The 16,732-nt window shown below is 32.1% G+C and overlaps 2 protein-coding genes across 8 annotated transcripts in view; one reads left to right on the top strand and one right to left on the bottom strand.

The window, feature by feature from the left end:
• Nucleotides 1–2,219: 2,219 nt before the first annotated feature.
• LOC116429438 (uncharacterized) overlaps nt 2,220–16,732 on the bottom strand; it is a 98,163-nt gene continuing 83,650 nt past the window's right edge. For all 6 annotated transcript variants that reach the window (XM_031982384.2, XM_031982385.2, XM_031982386.2 and 3 more), the window contains 4 exons: nt 10,466–10,622; nt 9,049–9,572; nt 8,432–8,702; nt 2,220–8,097 (listed from right to left, as the gene is read on the bottom strand). In XM_031982384.2, coding sequence (XP_031838244.1) covers nt 7,984–8,097; nt 8,432–8,702; nt 9,049–9,572; nt 10,466–10,622 — 1,066 coding nt within the window. In that variant the 3' untranslated portion in view covers nt 2,220–7,983. The remainder of the gene's footprint in view (nt 8,098–8,431; nt 8,703–9,048; nt 9,573–10,465; nt 10,623–16,732) is intronic.
• Nucleotides 14,331–15,114, top strand: LOC143174404 (uncharacterized). Of its 2 annotated transcripts, XM_076366382.1 has the most exons (3): nt 14,331–14,473; nt 14,568–14,783; nt 14,913–15,114. In XM_076366382.1, the coding sequence occupies exons 1-2, from the start codon at nt 14,342–14,344 to the stop codon at nt 14,754–14,756; spliced, it is 321 nt and encodes a 106-aa protein (XP_076222497.1). In that variant the 5' UTR covers nt 14,331–14,341; the 3' UTR covers nt 14,757–14,783; nt 14,913–15,114. The 2 variants fall into 2 exon arrangements, with proteins under 2 accessions (XP_076222497.1, XP_076222496.1); XM_076366381.1 differs by having other exon boundaries at nt 14,568–15,114.

The following is a 16,732-nucleotide window of genomic DNA, read 5'->3' as shown; positions in this document are numbered from 1 at the left end:
TCAGAGAACCGATGAATCAATCTGTTCGACTGTCAGTTTTAAGAGGTTTCAGTTCACGGGGAATATTTTCTAACGTTTGATGAGTATTCACCCTTTGCACTCGAGAATATTTTTCCCAACAAATATTTCTTATGTTCTGATGAAATATCAGTGGTATTTTTTACAATTAATATAAAACAATACCTTGCATAAATTAAGCGACGAAACTATTTTATTTCAATGTTCCATGTGTTGGTAGATTATAGAAAATTTAATATTGAATTTTAAATTTTATAATTTCGCTGGGTTAAATCAAATGGCGAGTGCAAAGGGTTAATATGTTGTATGGTGTTATGATCGTCTCCAATAGATATACCCAATTGTAGGGAAATACTCCGATACGTCATAGTACGTCTTGGTTTTTAAGAAGCTGCATTTGTCGTTGTTGCTCAGGCGTTATATTTGTCCTCTTACTCACGATCAACACGTTTGGTTCCGGTGTATGCACCTGCCTAAACATCCAGATGAAACAACGGGAACTAATTATGAAGTCGAAACCGTCTAATATTTGAAGCAATTGAATGTTATTAGTGTTCATAAGTGTGTATCCGCAGCAATGTCACAGTTAAAAGTAAAGATCTACAATCTATAATATCAAAGTTATTCGAGTGATACAAAACGGAATAGTGGAAAACATCTGAAACATAAAAGAAATATCATGAACTAAGTTGTAAATAATGATAATATCATATTAGAGACAATGAAAGCATAATAATCACATATTCATAAGTACATACATGTCCGCCATTATATGTAAATGCATTTTAGAAACGTCAGTCGACAAAAAACATTTCTAAAGAAATAAATTTGTTTTCTATTGTAAATAATTTGTGAACAGCAAATGTAACCTGTAAGGAACTGCAAATATATTCTACATTGTACCAGGGGAAATTTCAAGCGATCGTTAGCATTGAAATTCGTTATCAGTACCTCGTGTATAGCGAAGTTATTTTATTTTCTCATTTAAAAATAAAATCTTAACCTTCCTTGTGTGCATAGATTTTATCGCGTAACCTCAGTTTTCAAAAGTAACTACAGAACATTTACCAAAATTTGTTCACCTCGGGTATCATGCTTGCTCTAAAAATGTTAAATGTGTAGCATTTATAGTTAATGTAAATAATATTTAGATTCGAAAAGATGATTGTATTTTCTAAATGAAATATCTGAAATACTGATGGTGATGGAGAAGAAGGTTCTAATCGTAAGATTTGTGTTGAGCGCACGAAAATTTACATAACATTGGAATATAGAACATGTACTGAATGATATGAATAATTTGTATAAACACAATATCTAATTAAGTTTGTAGAATACTAATGGTAGGAACTGAAAAACTGGTTTGATCAAATTTTTTCAGAATTTAAATAATATTTCCTCTTTCGAAGTATTGTTCACTGAAATATGAATATGTAAGATACATTAGATTCTCAGACAATATAAACGAGAACGTTAGAAATAAGGGTCTATTTTAATTTCCTTAGCTTAGTGCGAAGGAAATACAGAAGAAAAATTATCTTATCGGTTTAGTATGCATCACTAATTAACTTATCGTTAGTGAAGTCGTAGTAGGAAAGTGGATGTTGCGGTTATCCGCACGATTGATATCGTTAGATCAAAGCATAGAAGGTATAAAAAGGTGCAGTTAGAATGTGAACAAAATACTCGTATCAACTTAACGAGTTTCAATAAATTATTAAAAATATAATCATTTTAATTAAAGCACTAAACGAATAACAGTAAAGGAGTATTCTCATTTTAGAAAATATTTGAGAATATTATCTTCTTCTTATTTACAAAAGGAGGATTAAAAAATTCTTTTTCGTTGATTCTTATTAATGTTCAAGTAGTTTGATTTCTTTACTATCAAACAGAAAATAATTCGATTCGCCTCGATCTATCCTCCATCATAAATATCTGACAAAATTAATTATAACAAATGGCGTCTATAAAAAACGGTTTACATATTTGTGTTCACTGGTTATTGCAATATAAGATATTTGCCATACGTTGATGTAAAATTAGCACCTTGAAGAAGACTCTTTCGATGTGCGTGGTTTACGATATTGATTGGTTACCTTATAATTGTATTATAATTAGTGCCGAAAATGAGTGTATGATTCCTTTCATGTGTATTGGATAACATAATTATACAAATAAACAAATGGTAATAAACAAGCTTTTAATTTTTCACAAATTTATTTGCGTTCCGTGTTATCGGACTACACAAATCATATTGTAAATTATTGGTCTGTCAGTGATTTTCAAACCTCACAGTTCCCCTTAACCATTTCTCCTGCTCCTCTTCACAGTTTCTTCTCGCGCGCGAAATTATTTAAACTTCACTGCGCGAATAAATGCATTCTAATGACGTCTTTTTCGAAGTAACAAATTCATCTGATACAGACACAGTCGTCAACAAAGTTGTACATTTTCAAAGCTGATCAATTTAACGGAATTAAAATGAAATTAAGTCATATGTAACAAAATGTAATACAAATATGCACCTAATTGTAAGATGGCACGCGTTAAGGCTCTCAAGTATCAGTAAATATTATTATATATTATCGTTAGACTACGGAAGTTTATGCAAAGTTACAGTTTTATACGAGTTGAAATAAATTGAAAAAAAAATTGAAAGTAAACATATTTTCCTTGTTTCAGTAAATTAAAAATAAAACGTAACTGTATCAAATTTTGTTAAATATTGTATTTTCTAATTTTTCGAAGATTTTTACGCGCTATAAATGTATAAAGTTCCGCAGTCTATTTATCACTCTGCAACAGAAATTTCAATTTGTTTTCGAACACATATTAACAATAGCGTAACAAAATGAAACAATTAACAAATGAACTGTATAATAGACGATACTTTAATGATCTTTGCCACTTCTAGCTGAACACACCGTACTTATGTGAAGAGTATGCGAATACTCTTGTATGGTATGTGAAGAGAATGCCATTTACATCTTTCAAAAGAAATTTATGCAAATATACAATATTTGCAATTTGAAATAAAGTATTCGAATATAACGTTAATCCGAACCTCGTATGTAATAGTAAAAAGTACCAGGAGGTACAAATATATAAAACGTGCTTCTCAAAATTTACAACGCATCGTAGTAATTCACATGTTACTTTGTAACAAATATATTTGCTTCATTGTTCTCCTAACTTTCAGGCCCATGTCATTTACCAAAATGTCAATCCAAATTTTCTTTTTTTTTTTTTTATAACTTTGTTGTAATATATCTTTCAAATTATAGTAAAAAATGTATGATTTCTTATAGACTGCAGACTTTTATGCATTTATAGCTTAAAATAATTTTCAAAACAAAACAAAATCGAAATTTTAATATAATGTTACTTTTTTTTATTCTCTTTTTAACCTACTAAAACCATCGATACGGGAAATCGTATTTAATTTCATTTTCGTCAAATCTGTCTATAAAAATATGAATTTGCATAAACTTCCGCCGTCTAGATACAAAGCTTGAGATAAAATTTTATTTCATGTGTGGCTTAATGGGTTAAGAATTTTATACAATCGATTTTCCTGGACAAAGTTCAGTTTTAGCTAGTTACAACTATTTGAAACTCTGAAGGTATACTTTGTGGAAAAATTAATATATGCGAGAAAATTAACTCAACTTTGTCCATTATTATTATCCACTCAATATATGTAAATTCATTTTATATAATTGAACTTGACATCAGATTCTGAAATGTATAGCTAAAAGTTCAATTGTTGTTTCCACAGCAAGTATAAATCAGAAGCTGTTACTCATAGTTATTGTACGTTCTAAGGAAAATGGATCATAAGTTGAGCATTCATCTAAATCGTCTAGAATTGTTACAGTAAGACAAAAAATATTACATAGAAACAGAAAGGAAAAATCATCACCTCCGGACGACTTAAATTCTCTTCCTCTTATTTCATTTCCATGGAACAGTCTCAAGCTGGATTAACTGGATAAACATCGCCTTACTGAACGCATTTTCATTACCGAAATTTAAAGATAAATTTTGTTTAGCCTACTAATTTATTTGCCACAAATATAAAACGTGTGTTTTCTGATCTTTTAAATAGGAAGTCCAATGATTAAAAAATTTGGCACAAGCATTAACTATCACACTTGCCTTTTCTAATTTTGTTTTCTTCAGTGGCAATTATCATCCAATTGCTTCGTTCAAATATTTTTTCTTTAAATTTAAAAAATTTTGATTCTTATACAGTTATTATAAAAGAAGTTTTGACAAACATATGCAACAAACAAATCTCAATAATTTGTTTCATCATTAAGGACCATACATTTTCCTCCATTGTTTCTTTTTAGAATGCAATCAATTTTCCTTTTCTATGGCACACATGCCAGGCACAAGTTTCTCTTCGACTCCAAACTCATCTATACAATAAAAGGCATACCAATTAAAAATTTTATAAAATCAATCAACATACATAAAATACATAAAACACTTTAAACTGTGCAAATGTTTATATACTGCAAATTCATAAAATTTACAAAATAAATTAAATTACTGAATCGACAACCAATATATAAAGTAATTCCCACTTTATGATTTTCTCAATGTATGTTTAACACCATGGATTTCTCATCTATCAAGAAAATGTAATTTTCTTTTTCCAAAAAATCGCTTAAATAATCTTGCTAATACAAAATAGTATTTAAAAATGTATATCTCATTAGGGTGTTAAATCTAACATTACTAGAAACATTTATTCTAATAACATATTCTATGGAAGAAATGTAAAATGAAAATTATGAGAAGTTCCTATTGAATATAATATTTAAGGTAGTTCAACTTACATTATTACAGCAACGACATCCATTATGGACTTGAAGAGTCAAATCTAATTTAACATAGAAGTAAATTGTTATAGAATATCAATTATCATTAACACATAGTAAAAAATAAACCATTTACTTTTTGCATTGCAAATACTATTTTGTTCAGAATTTTTTCAATCCATGGTGTACAATATAAAATACGTTCCACAACCATCGGCAATAAAAAATATAATATTTTAGGGTATCATTAAAATAATTCTAAATTAATAATAAACGCGGTAGAGTGATATATTTAATTGCAATAATTGATAATATATCGAAATAAACATTTAAGTGAATTTTGCTTGATGTACATATACATTTTTCGTTATAAATATAGCTAAAGAATGTAACAGCACATCTCTTAGATCCCATGTGATCTGAAAAATACGGCCGTATTTATACAATGAATGTCTACTTAATCCGGATCGAAGCAACCCTCTTTCTTTGCTACTTTTTCACGATGTAACAACAACAATTCGATAAACACGGCCGTGTTTTAACAAAATGCGTCCTCGATCCTACTATCACAGTCAAGTCTCCCGTTCTTTGTAATTCCACATTTTCACTGCAAATATAATTAACACTTCGCTCCAAATATGTCTTGCATTACATATAAGAACATACGTGCAATCGTATCGAAATATGTTAGTGCAATGAGATATACAAAGTGTCCAACAAGTTGGCGCCAAGTTATATATTAACCCCTTCGACCACACGAACATATGCCGTACGTCTTCACATACGACTGACATGTCAAAAGAAATTTTTCTTTTACAATTTCATATTTAAAAAATGAAATAAAAAGAATCATTGTATAGGATAATTTTTATTCAAAATATATACTATAAGTTGATATAAAAAAGAAGGTTCAGTCGCATACGATGACTAGTGGCTCGGTACGCTATACCGATCTCGGGTTGTAGGGGTTAAAGTAGTCAAATAACTGACAAAAATTCGTATGATATTATAAGCATCAATTGCCATTATTAATATAATTATTGACTGTTAATAACAGAACTCGCTTCGATTTCATGTTATTTGTTTCTTTCATCAGAAATAAAGTCATATTATTTTGATCAATAACATATTCCAATAATTATATAAATAGTATGGTTTATAAATTGAAAGTGGTCAAATCAAAGTTCGTATGACAATACGTCTATTCTGTATCAAAGAATGATTAACATTCGAAAATAAGTTAATGTAATTCTATAAAAAATTCTAATACAAATACAAAAAAATTATGAAACATAATATTATAAGAACATTCATTGATTTTTTCAAAACTTAACAAAATTGACTTTATTATGGTATTTGCAGACGTAATTCAGTAGAAATTTTGTTTACCCGATGAACTCATTAAACATATGGTTTAAATGGCCCAAATCGTTATAAACACTGTATATCGTTAACACTTTCGCGCATCTTCGTCGCCTCGACTCGAAGAAAAGAAAATTGTTCTTTAAATAACCAAGAAAATAATTCCATCATTGCGTCATATTTCACAACGATGGCAAAATTTTGTAGGAACACCAGTGTGCGCGAAAAATGCAACCTTCGTCCGAAAAGGTGCGGTATTCGATGTTCAAGAGACAAAATTTAGTGTATGAAACGATCGAAACACCGCGCAAACCCGTAAGCTTTCCATTTCGCATTTTATTACTCTCCACGTGTAATTAACATAGAATTTCTGTTCGATAGGACGCGAAAGCAGGAGTTGAAACGGTTTGGAAAAGAATTGTTTTATAACTATTATGCATAAGTTCTGACTAAAACACTTATGAAGAATCAAAATGAAACAAGTTTTGGTTTCTATTACTTCCAGTTATATTTCTACGAAACTATTATCACTGAACTGCATTTATGATATTTGCAAACAACTACATTGCAAAAGCGCAAATTTAAAGAAACTAATTGCAAGCAATTTATCTGTTCTTTATCAATACAGTCACTAAATTAAAAATAAAATGAAAGTATATTGAACTCTAATAAGTATTGCACTTTACGATCTGTTGAAGATTTTTTAATACTAAGAATGCATAAAGTTTTGCAGTATACTTGCAATTTTTTCAATAATCGAAATCAGTATTATAACCATTTCCAACCCCTGCACAAAATTAACCGTCACTTATTTTCTATGCTGTAAAACAGCTACATTGGTTAAAAAGGTAGTGCCCCAACTAGTCTGAATACATAATAATCAACAAATAATCGCGAAATATGCATTATTCTATGTATGTGTATGTGTGTTTGTGTGTATATATATATATATAGCTTCCATTTATATTATTTATATTTATATATATATACCACTGTGTTCAATACACCCTTGTCGTATGTAGGGGCATATATATATTTATATGTATATAGTATAATATATATACGTGACTAGTTCAAATAAAAAAAAACAGACGAAAGTCCCTACACGCTCGAGTAATTTTGCACTCACCGAATTATTAACATCAAATACACAACGTACAACGGTTTTACACGCGCATGATATTCGTGTTCACGTGCATATAAATAAATATGTTTGCACGTCGTATCTCTTGTCGTATTCAAGCATCAGTTGTTTTTTTCTTTTTTACGTTTTTTATTCGCGTACTTTTTCTTTTAATTAATACTTGTAAGCGTGACTGAAAGTCGAATCGAGTTACGCATGCGCGATCTAGGAAAATCTTTTACAAAGTTCCCTGTCTGCTTTTCTTAGTTTACTTAGACATTCTTTTTAATTTCATTTCATTTCATTTCATTTCATTTCATTTCATTTCATTTCATTTCACTTCATTTCATTTCATTTTATTTCATTTCACTTCATTTCATTTCATTTCGACGTTTCGTGTAACTTCGTTCCTATTCTCAGAGCCCCGGAAGTCTAGATTACACTAACAATGATAATGCCTATTTTTTTTGAGAACCGTCGAAGCGACTCTGTCAATCAGTCAGTCAGCCCGTATTATGCACGCGTCAAATAAATCGACACGGAGATGACGAAGACAACGATGTACTAATACGAGACGCTTCATACGCTAGCGAGGCGACGGGGACTCGTATTATTTGGTTGCATTAAATTATTCAGCCTTGTCGGAGGCTAACTCGGAGCGTCCTCCGGTTCTATCGCGCCGGCAGACACGGCTGGGTTCGTTTCACTACTTTGGCTCATTGACACGAACTGCTGTGACAACGTTTGCAAACTCTGCCTCACCTGAAACAATATAAGAATAAACAACGTTTTTTATTTTTCATTTTAAATAAAAAAATTAGTTTATGTCTATATTAGTATAAAAATGATTAGCCTTAATCTTCTGTGTTCTAAAAGTATTCTGACGTAGCAATTTCAATAAAATACTTGTCATAAACAGAATACTAGAATGCTATATTTAGTGGAAATGAAAAGTAATTCTACTTATTTTAATGTATCAAATTAACTCGAATGCTTGTTTTCGAAGGAATTCTAATAGAATTTTATTGTGTACAAAAAAAGTGTATGTGAAACCAAATTGTTCGTTAAAGATTAAGGAATTTTAGTAATATATTACCTTTATTATTTGATCAAGGTTTGTGTTCAAGTAATGCAAAAGCCGATCCTGTGTGAAACGTTCTGGTGAAACGAGGGGATGGTTGAGATAAGCTGTGTGTAGTTTGTCAATGCGAATCATCATTAGCGCTGCCGACACATAGAGAGCTGCTAAGAGGGCTATGAGAATAGTTATCACGGTACTAGTTTTCAGTCCACCTGTGAATAAGGATAAAAGAACATTGGATCTGCTGGATATGGTTGGGAGAATTGGTACCGATTGTGGCTCGATTCTGAAAATATATAGAAAAAGAATAATTAATTTGCAAAGTGTGACAAAAGTTTTACATTACTTTCTAACCAACTAACAATTAAACGACATTGACAATCCGTACGAATATAACTAAATTTCTTATAGATTTCCACATTTAAATTGAGCATATCATTTGAAAACATCTAAATTTTAATATTTGACTTATAAAAATTTCCACTCCCATTAGTCAAACTGTATAAGTTTAGAAACTAAATTCACATTTGTACATTTACGCACTGTGTGCAGTAAATAGTGTTCACTTTGTTGTGAGCCGTAAACATCCAAGTGGTTAACAAGTTTAGAAAAACAGACAAAACTTTATTTACATGACGGGCGGTGGCAAAGTGGGCCTGGTGACTGGTGGCGGTGAAACACCGTCAGTATCGGTACAAACGGTCGGCGGTCTGGAATTCAAATCCGTCCCGCTTTCCGACATGCTGGAGTCATCCTCTTCGGGGTTAACCTCGGAGTCGTCGACCACCGGTGTGTCTGGTGCAAGGAGCTTTTGTTCATTTGTTAGTGGTAGAATTTTGGGCGACGGCTGCGGTTCCATAGCAGCGTCCCAAACTTGCTTCATCAGCTTGAAGGTCGAGTCCCTCGACAGAAGGGAACCGAAAACATGTCTTTCCTCTTCGGTAGCGATCGCCACGGCATTTGGAATGATTCGCGCGGTCTTCTCTTTGCTGATCTTCAACACCGAGACCGTAGGTATCAATAGTTTCGTTACGTATCCGAACACGTTGCTGTAGAATGCAAAGTAGTTCGGCGTGATGTATAAGTAACCTTGTAGTAAGATGTCGCCTACCAGCGCGCAGCTGTAATAATTTAGTACTCGTTCGTCCGCAGCAACCTGGTGATCAAAGAGTTCAGATATTATGTATTAATAGTGATATTAATAGTCATTTTTAATTAAATAGCAGATATTAAAGCAAACTTGGAAAAGGGAAAGGGAGAATAACTTTATCATTTTAAAATGCTCTTAAAGCAGGCTGTTTTCAAATTGCGAGTCGTAAACATTTTGGACTGAAAATTAAGTAGTATATTGTCCATTGATTTAAATAAATTATTAATCGATACAGGTTTAACGTTAAATATAAAGCAGGTTGAGTGTGCTTGGAAAAATTTAGAATCAGATTACAACTTTATGCATTTATACTAGCTGTGAAGCTTTAAAACTGAGCATAGAAAAACCTTTCTTGAATCAAAGCTCTACTTTGTTTGGAGTATAATAAGACCATTAATAAAGTAATTCTCTTAATTTTAATTTCTATAAATTGATCTGTAAAACTCAGATAGCCTGTGAAATTTTATAATACCAAAACTTTGTTAAACTATGTCAACATTTTTCTTTCGATGTGTTTTAAATCTTAAGATTGAAGATTAACATTAAGGGCTTCTTTCGGGTAAAACGTTAGAATCAATATAATCTTTTCTTTTCATTTTGCCTATAAAAAGGAACATATTCTAAAATAGCATATTAAATTGCCGTAAATACTTAATTATTGCAAAAGGAAGTATCAGAAAATATTGAACAAGTCTCCAACACATTTCCGACGGCAATTCCGTTTTCTTTTGTGTCAGAAACAAAGCTTCAAAAGTGAATTTAGACGAGGTGCTTCCAGACCAGGAAAGTCTTACGTGACACAGTGAATTTTAGTGAAAGAATTGGCGAGCAATCTAGTTTATGATGATGTTGTGAAAGTGTTGCATGAAAACGCGCGAGGGAAACTTTCTTTCAATTACCTGAGAGAAATGCCTGTGGAATTTCTTCTGTCTAGCACTGCTGGTAGTCGTTGGTGAGGACGTGGACGAAGATCTGCTAACCTTTCCTGGAGCGACTGGTACAACACCACCAGCTGCCATGGATGGTGTGCTTCTACTGAGCGGCTTAGAAAGATGACTGTAACATATAAGAAAATAAACTGTGAATCAAATCAAGCTTACATTCGTGATTCTTCACTGTGAGTCTATAAATAGATTAGTCAATACGTCTTACGGTTTTTCGTTTTCGAAAATGTAAAATATTTTTCAAAACTGATTGAGATTTTCATGTTTACTGGAATGTAGAACATTTAAAGAAGAGGACGTCTTGTTTCAAATGATGAAAAATTCGCAAGAACTTTCCGTGCAACACAGTTACTCGGTGTCTTTGAAAACTTAACAACTTATTGTACGAGTGATTATTTCCTATCAAAATTAATATTCATTACTAAGAACATACAAACTCTGTGTTGTCTTAACAATATTCCTTGTTCTCCTTCAACATTGCACGCTGATGTTCAATAATTACAAAAAAAAGGAAAGATATATACTATATTTAAACTGTTGTCTTATTTTTAAAAGATTATAGATCAATCACTGATGTCTTCAAAAGATACACACCGTTTTCCGAGTACCGTGTGTTCCATAAGAAAACAGTTTTTTCAGCACTTGTTGAGTAAGTAACACTTTTTACTCAAAGATTTTTGTCGGACCACGATAATAATCTATTATATGTAACTAGCGAGCACAATATCTATTTTTTGCGATTATTCATTAATATATAAATTCAATATATTAAGTTAGTTAAATTAGTACAAACTCCAATGAAACGGAAACTTTCAGTTCATTTTCATTATTGTATCTCTAAACTATTAATAAGAATTTTTATGGTACTTCCCTTCTGTAAAAATAGTTTCGAAACATTTCAATTTGCATAAAAATTTAGTTACAACAGTTGCATAGTATTCTTTCCAGCTAATTATAAGCAAATAAAGAAATAGAGAAGAATAAAACAGAAATTTAACTAAACAACAGAAATGATATATAATGATATAGGTACAAATTATAGACTATATTATAAGTATCTATTAAAAGGCACCTGCTTTAAAGCAATGAATATAAACAAATAACAAGTGACTCTGGCACATACATGAATGAATACAAAAGGAAAGTAACGAATGTTGACAAATTACAGTGTCGTTTAACGTTCCTTCATTCCTTCATTCGTTCCTGTTGAATGCGATTATTATAAGCGATTAAATAACGTTCAGTGTATGAGTTACGACCACGTCTTCATTGATTTTCATATTACTCATAGAGACCGCGTCACTATATTACCGTCATGTTATTTCGAACGATTACACAAAAGCTCTACCCCGCACCTTGCGCTCTTCTTCCGAATCTTCGGACTCCATATGTCGTTGCTCCAGACATCGTATTCCATGGCGTGTGCAACCATCGACACAGACGACAAGATAAATCTGATGGATCGAGCAGATCTTAGACTTCGGCTAAGACTCCACAGATTGTCAAGTCAATCTCGAAGCTGTTACTTCTTTCTAAAATCATGAAAGAAGCAGCACAACGAAGCTCGACGAAACGAATCGCTGGCCACCTTTTGACGCACTGGAGCATTGATACGCCGACAAGCACCAGGAAATTATTTCGATCGCTAATTGCAGTCCGCGTACAACTCAGTCGACTTAATATAAATTAAGGTCGATCGAAGACGGACGAGGATGCGGCGCGAGTAATTGGATCCGCTGGAAAACATCGAGCGCGTCAATGTCTTCCCATTGATCGACGCTTCGCGACAATGTTACACGGACTGTCTTTTTACTCGCGATTGTCAATAGAGTTTATATTTAATAGCACGCCAGGTTACGCGATTCGGTTATTTTCTTTTCATTTTTCTTGCCGAACGATTCAAACGTTCGATTGGCGGACATCGAGGTCGGAAACGTGAACATTCAGGTTAAATGTAAACTTGTTGTGCAAACTAGCCGCAATGTTAACGGAACTTTGAGATTATTAGATCATTTCCCACCTATGGACACACGCTCGGAGCACGCGAAATTCTTTAAGAATTCAAGAATGCGGTAAACTTACTTTGGAAATTCTCTTATTGGGAATAACGGTGCGTTGAACATTAGAAACTAATGTCTATAATTAGGCAAGCGTGATATCATTAACTGTTGGGCAATCCGATAATATCTACATCCTGAACGTTAATGTTTTTTTTTATTACATCTTCTGTATACTGTATCAGAGGACTACCGTCGAACAGTAAGTATGTATGCATTATACGCAATTCACATAGGTTAGTGTGTTCAATGATCGTTTTCCATTCCTCGGGTAATTTTTAACATTTATAACTGAACTTTTAGATACGAAATTAAGCCGTTCGTTAGAAGCGTTAACTATGTTAATTAGGAAAGCCGGTGTTCTTTGTCATCTGAACGATAACAATGGGTTCACCAAGAAGTCTTTTTGTTTGGCTTTTAATCTTACACAAATAAGATTAATGCGAGATTAAAATATCTCAGTACTTGACTAAATAGTGTAAATTTACTTAGAAGATAGCAGGGCTGATCAACGCAGTATACTAAAAAAGTCACGTAAATCCTGTGAAATTTGACAACAGGTCATGGAAATTCACCGTAGATCTTTGTTACGTTCACCGATTACTTGTTTATTATATCACGTTATTTATTAAATGACTACTATAAGAGCACCGTCAGAATCACTAAGACATTTCACCGGTGGAATTGTTTCGCTTTACATTTTCAATGTAAATTGATCAATTGTTTTATCACAATGTAAACTAATGCATTAACACTGTTCGTTTTTCTTCTTCTTATCTAATTGGTTTTGGTGGCTCCAAGTTATAGGCGAATGAGAGAATATCACGAAACAATAATTATTTCTGTTACTAGTTTATAAAGTTCCGAGTAACAACGGACGTCGCGTGACGATACCAACGGAAATCGCAAGTTGAGTATCGACTATTTTCTATATGTATCGGTCAACGTGTCACGATTGACTGTCGATCGCAGAAAATATCTTGATGATAATGGTGAACATCTGCTGATAAAACACCTGACAAAATATCTTAACATTCTTCTATAGGTATTCGCCAATTTGAAAAATTAAGTAAAGCTGTTCCGATAGGACGATTGGTTGTGACAAATAATCGCCGAGTATATGGCAAACACTGATAAGATTCTTGATCAGAATTCAACAAGGAAAGTTAGTTCATGTTAGAAACGGACATTTTGTTAACTCCTTCAACATAGAATTCTCTCAATTAACTTAGACAGTTTTTTTCTTGTAACTTTTAAAAGAGATAAAAATCAACAACAATCTTTATTACATCTTATGGCAGATTCGGCAAAAACGATCATTCCAAAAACGTATTTGCAGTGAAAATGAAACTTAATGAAGGAAGAGAAATTAGTTTAGAAATATTTCATAATAAGAATTGATAATTTGCTAAAGTATAAAAATTGTAATTTATAGAGAGAAAAATTATCAAATGGTACTGACTAATTATGAAATTACAGTACATTGATCGGTGCTGGACAATAGTTGACAATAACGACATTTCGGAAAACAAAAGTACATTTTATTCGGTGTTATTAAATTAAGATTAAATTAAGAAGTAGTGAAAACTACCGCGTAAAAGAGAGACTCGCGTAAGAAAGTGCCGCGTAAATCTATGATCAGGTGTATATCAACATTCTGCATATCTTCATGCAGACCGTCTTAATCTCCATTGTTACGTAGGTGAAAGTACGGTAAGATTATCAAATCGCTCTAAAGTTGATACTCGTGTTTAATCAAAAGAGAATATTAGCAATGATGTATGAACCTTTGCACAATCAATCGATCACTGTTTTATACACAATGTTTGATGTTTCGATAAAATTGGATTTAAGGCCATTACTTTGTCGATTACAAAATTGTTTAACAAATGGTCCCTTACATCTGGTAAGTTTCACTGACTTTTACGAAAGCTAGCTTTAAAAAGAAACTTATCTTTGCAATTATTAAACTTACCAACATGAGTTTGTTTATATTGCAGTATCTTATAAGTTATGTAAGATGTACAGCGTGGCAGAAAGATAATTTTAAAGAATTACCATACTTGGTAAGGTTTATCGAAGGTATGCACAAGGTGGAGATTTTTTTCGATATGCAAGGGATGAGCGGTGTGGATTACAAAGTAGAGTCGAATCCAGACACGAGATTCGTAGTTGAGAGTTGGTGTTGAAGCGAACGGTAGTCGATTTGTCTAATTGTTAGTCGAAATCGCGTATAACTTGACGGCATATTGTATATGCATATTTAGCTCTAAAATTTTTGTTGTGTAATTAAAACAACCTGCGAGGCAAGGAGTTAACATCGTATTTTATAAATAATTCCATAGAAAACTGATGCTTGAAATTACCTTTTCTTATTATCCTTCAAATCGAATGAAAACTCAAATTTTAAAACGTGGTGGATGTAACAGGAAGTCTCATACAAACAAAACTGATTAATTTTTATCGCGCAGGTGTGATGGCGGAATAGCAATATCAAAGAATGAACTGATCAGTGAACAGGTGTTACAAGAGCTTTTGATACCATATCAGCAGGACTATCAATTTAATAAATTTTTTTACAGAATATTCTTGGAAGTTAACACTGTACTGTACGGTGATGAAAAATCTATCTACTTAGAATTATATATATAACTTTACACTTCACAATTTATTATTTCTGTTAATAAATTACTGTTAGTAAATTACACAATCGTTTATTGGAATATATTTTATAGAAGATTTGTAGAATTGATATTTATAAGTGAAATTACTGAATTATTGATAGTTTCGAATATAATTACTAAAAAGGATTCATTATTGTATTTTATGGTAATTGGTATTCGCTAAACTAACATTATATGTATTAACCTAATTATCAGCACATAGTGAGTCCACATTGTGTAAAAAGAATATCATATATAAGAAATTTGAAATTTTTATATATAAGAGAAATTTGCTGTATTCGTTTACTTTTAATCTTAAAATACTATACAAAATCATTTATCATGATTTTTGTTAAGAAGTCATATTAAAAATGATTTCTTTGCTTAATACATATTAAGTTCACTTACACTTTTTCCCTGTTACCTTCACCTTTTGCCACAGGTAGCCTTACTACTTTATCTACATTTTACGCAAAAATTTGAAACAATTCAAATTACGAATCATATTTTACAAAAAAATATAAAACTGGAGGGCCACATTACCATCTTTTCCTTTGCTCTATAAATGCACAGAGCCCTACAGTCTAGTAATGTGTATTGACATTAACTCTTTAAAATTTTAAGTAGTATACGTCAACATATTGACTAACATATCACTAAGTGAAATCAAGTTGTCTGATTATCGATGAACGATGAATCATAGTATTATCTGATCCAAGTGAACACATTTATTCTTTTAGTTAATAACTTAAAAACGTTGAATACAATTCATTTTTTAGAAAAAGAATTGTAAACACAGGGGTAGGAAGATTAAATAATTTCGAGCAGCAGCATACGGAATATTCTACTGTAATTGAAATTCACTGGTATTCAAAGACAGTTTCAGACCTATTTCAGTGGACCAATTCAAATCGGATTAGGGATAGCATCTGTGTTTCGGGGTCACTGGAGCGAACAGATATCTAAGCCAGTTGAACGGCTTATGGCCGTCAAGGCTGCCCAATGAGGTAACGATCAGTCCAGGCATTTCAAATCTCGAACCCAAGAGAGGCCGATTCGAGGAAGGTCGAGGACTCATCCAGTCATTAGGAGCAGAATTAACACTGAAACTACCGAGCAGTTAAATTGACTTTTCGAAATTTCTCTATAGAAACTCTAAGAGTGCATCTATCGAGACTTTAATTGATTTACAATTCAGTTTGCGTATCGCTAAATTAATTTCTTTAATTATTTCTCTGAGGAACGTTTGTTATTTTTCAGTAATTACAAAAGGAGACATCAAGAATGGGTCATTTTGACCCGTCTACAACTTCACAGAAATTTTTATTTTCTTTCCTCGACCAATAATTATTTTTATCTATTATTTTTAATTAGATTACCGTATCTAGCCCTAGCTATCAGCTCCTGGTCATTTTTCGTGCCTGTTTCTATTAATATTCGTATTATATGACACTTGTAATTGCTGCTCAACGTCTGTGTTCTTTATAACCTAAAGTAACTTA

This window comes from Nomia melanderi, chromosome 3, assembly GCF_051020985.1.
Source record: "Nomia melanderi isolate GNS246 chromosome 3, iyNomMela1, whole genome shotgun sequence".
Taxonomy (NCBI): Eukaryota; Metazoa; Arthropoda; class Insecta; order Hymenoptera; family Halictidae; genus Nomia; species Nomia melanderi.
Note: the sequence above shows the minus strand (reverse complement) of the source record. Positions and strands in the feature narration are given on the sequence as shown.

What these genes read in the sequence shown, in the direction of transcription:
- LOC143174404 (XM_076366382.1), top strand. Translation starts at nt 14,342, where the DNA reads ATGATGTATGAACCTTTGCACAATCAATCGATCACTGTTTTATACACA. An exon ending in CAAATGGTCCCTTACATCTG is followed by an intron (nt 14,474 to 14,567) that starts GTAAGTTTCACT and finishes TTTATATTGCAG; the next exon opens with TATCTTATAAGTTATGTAAG.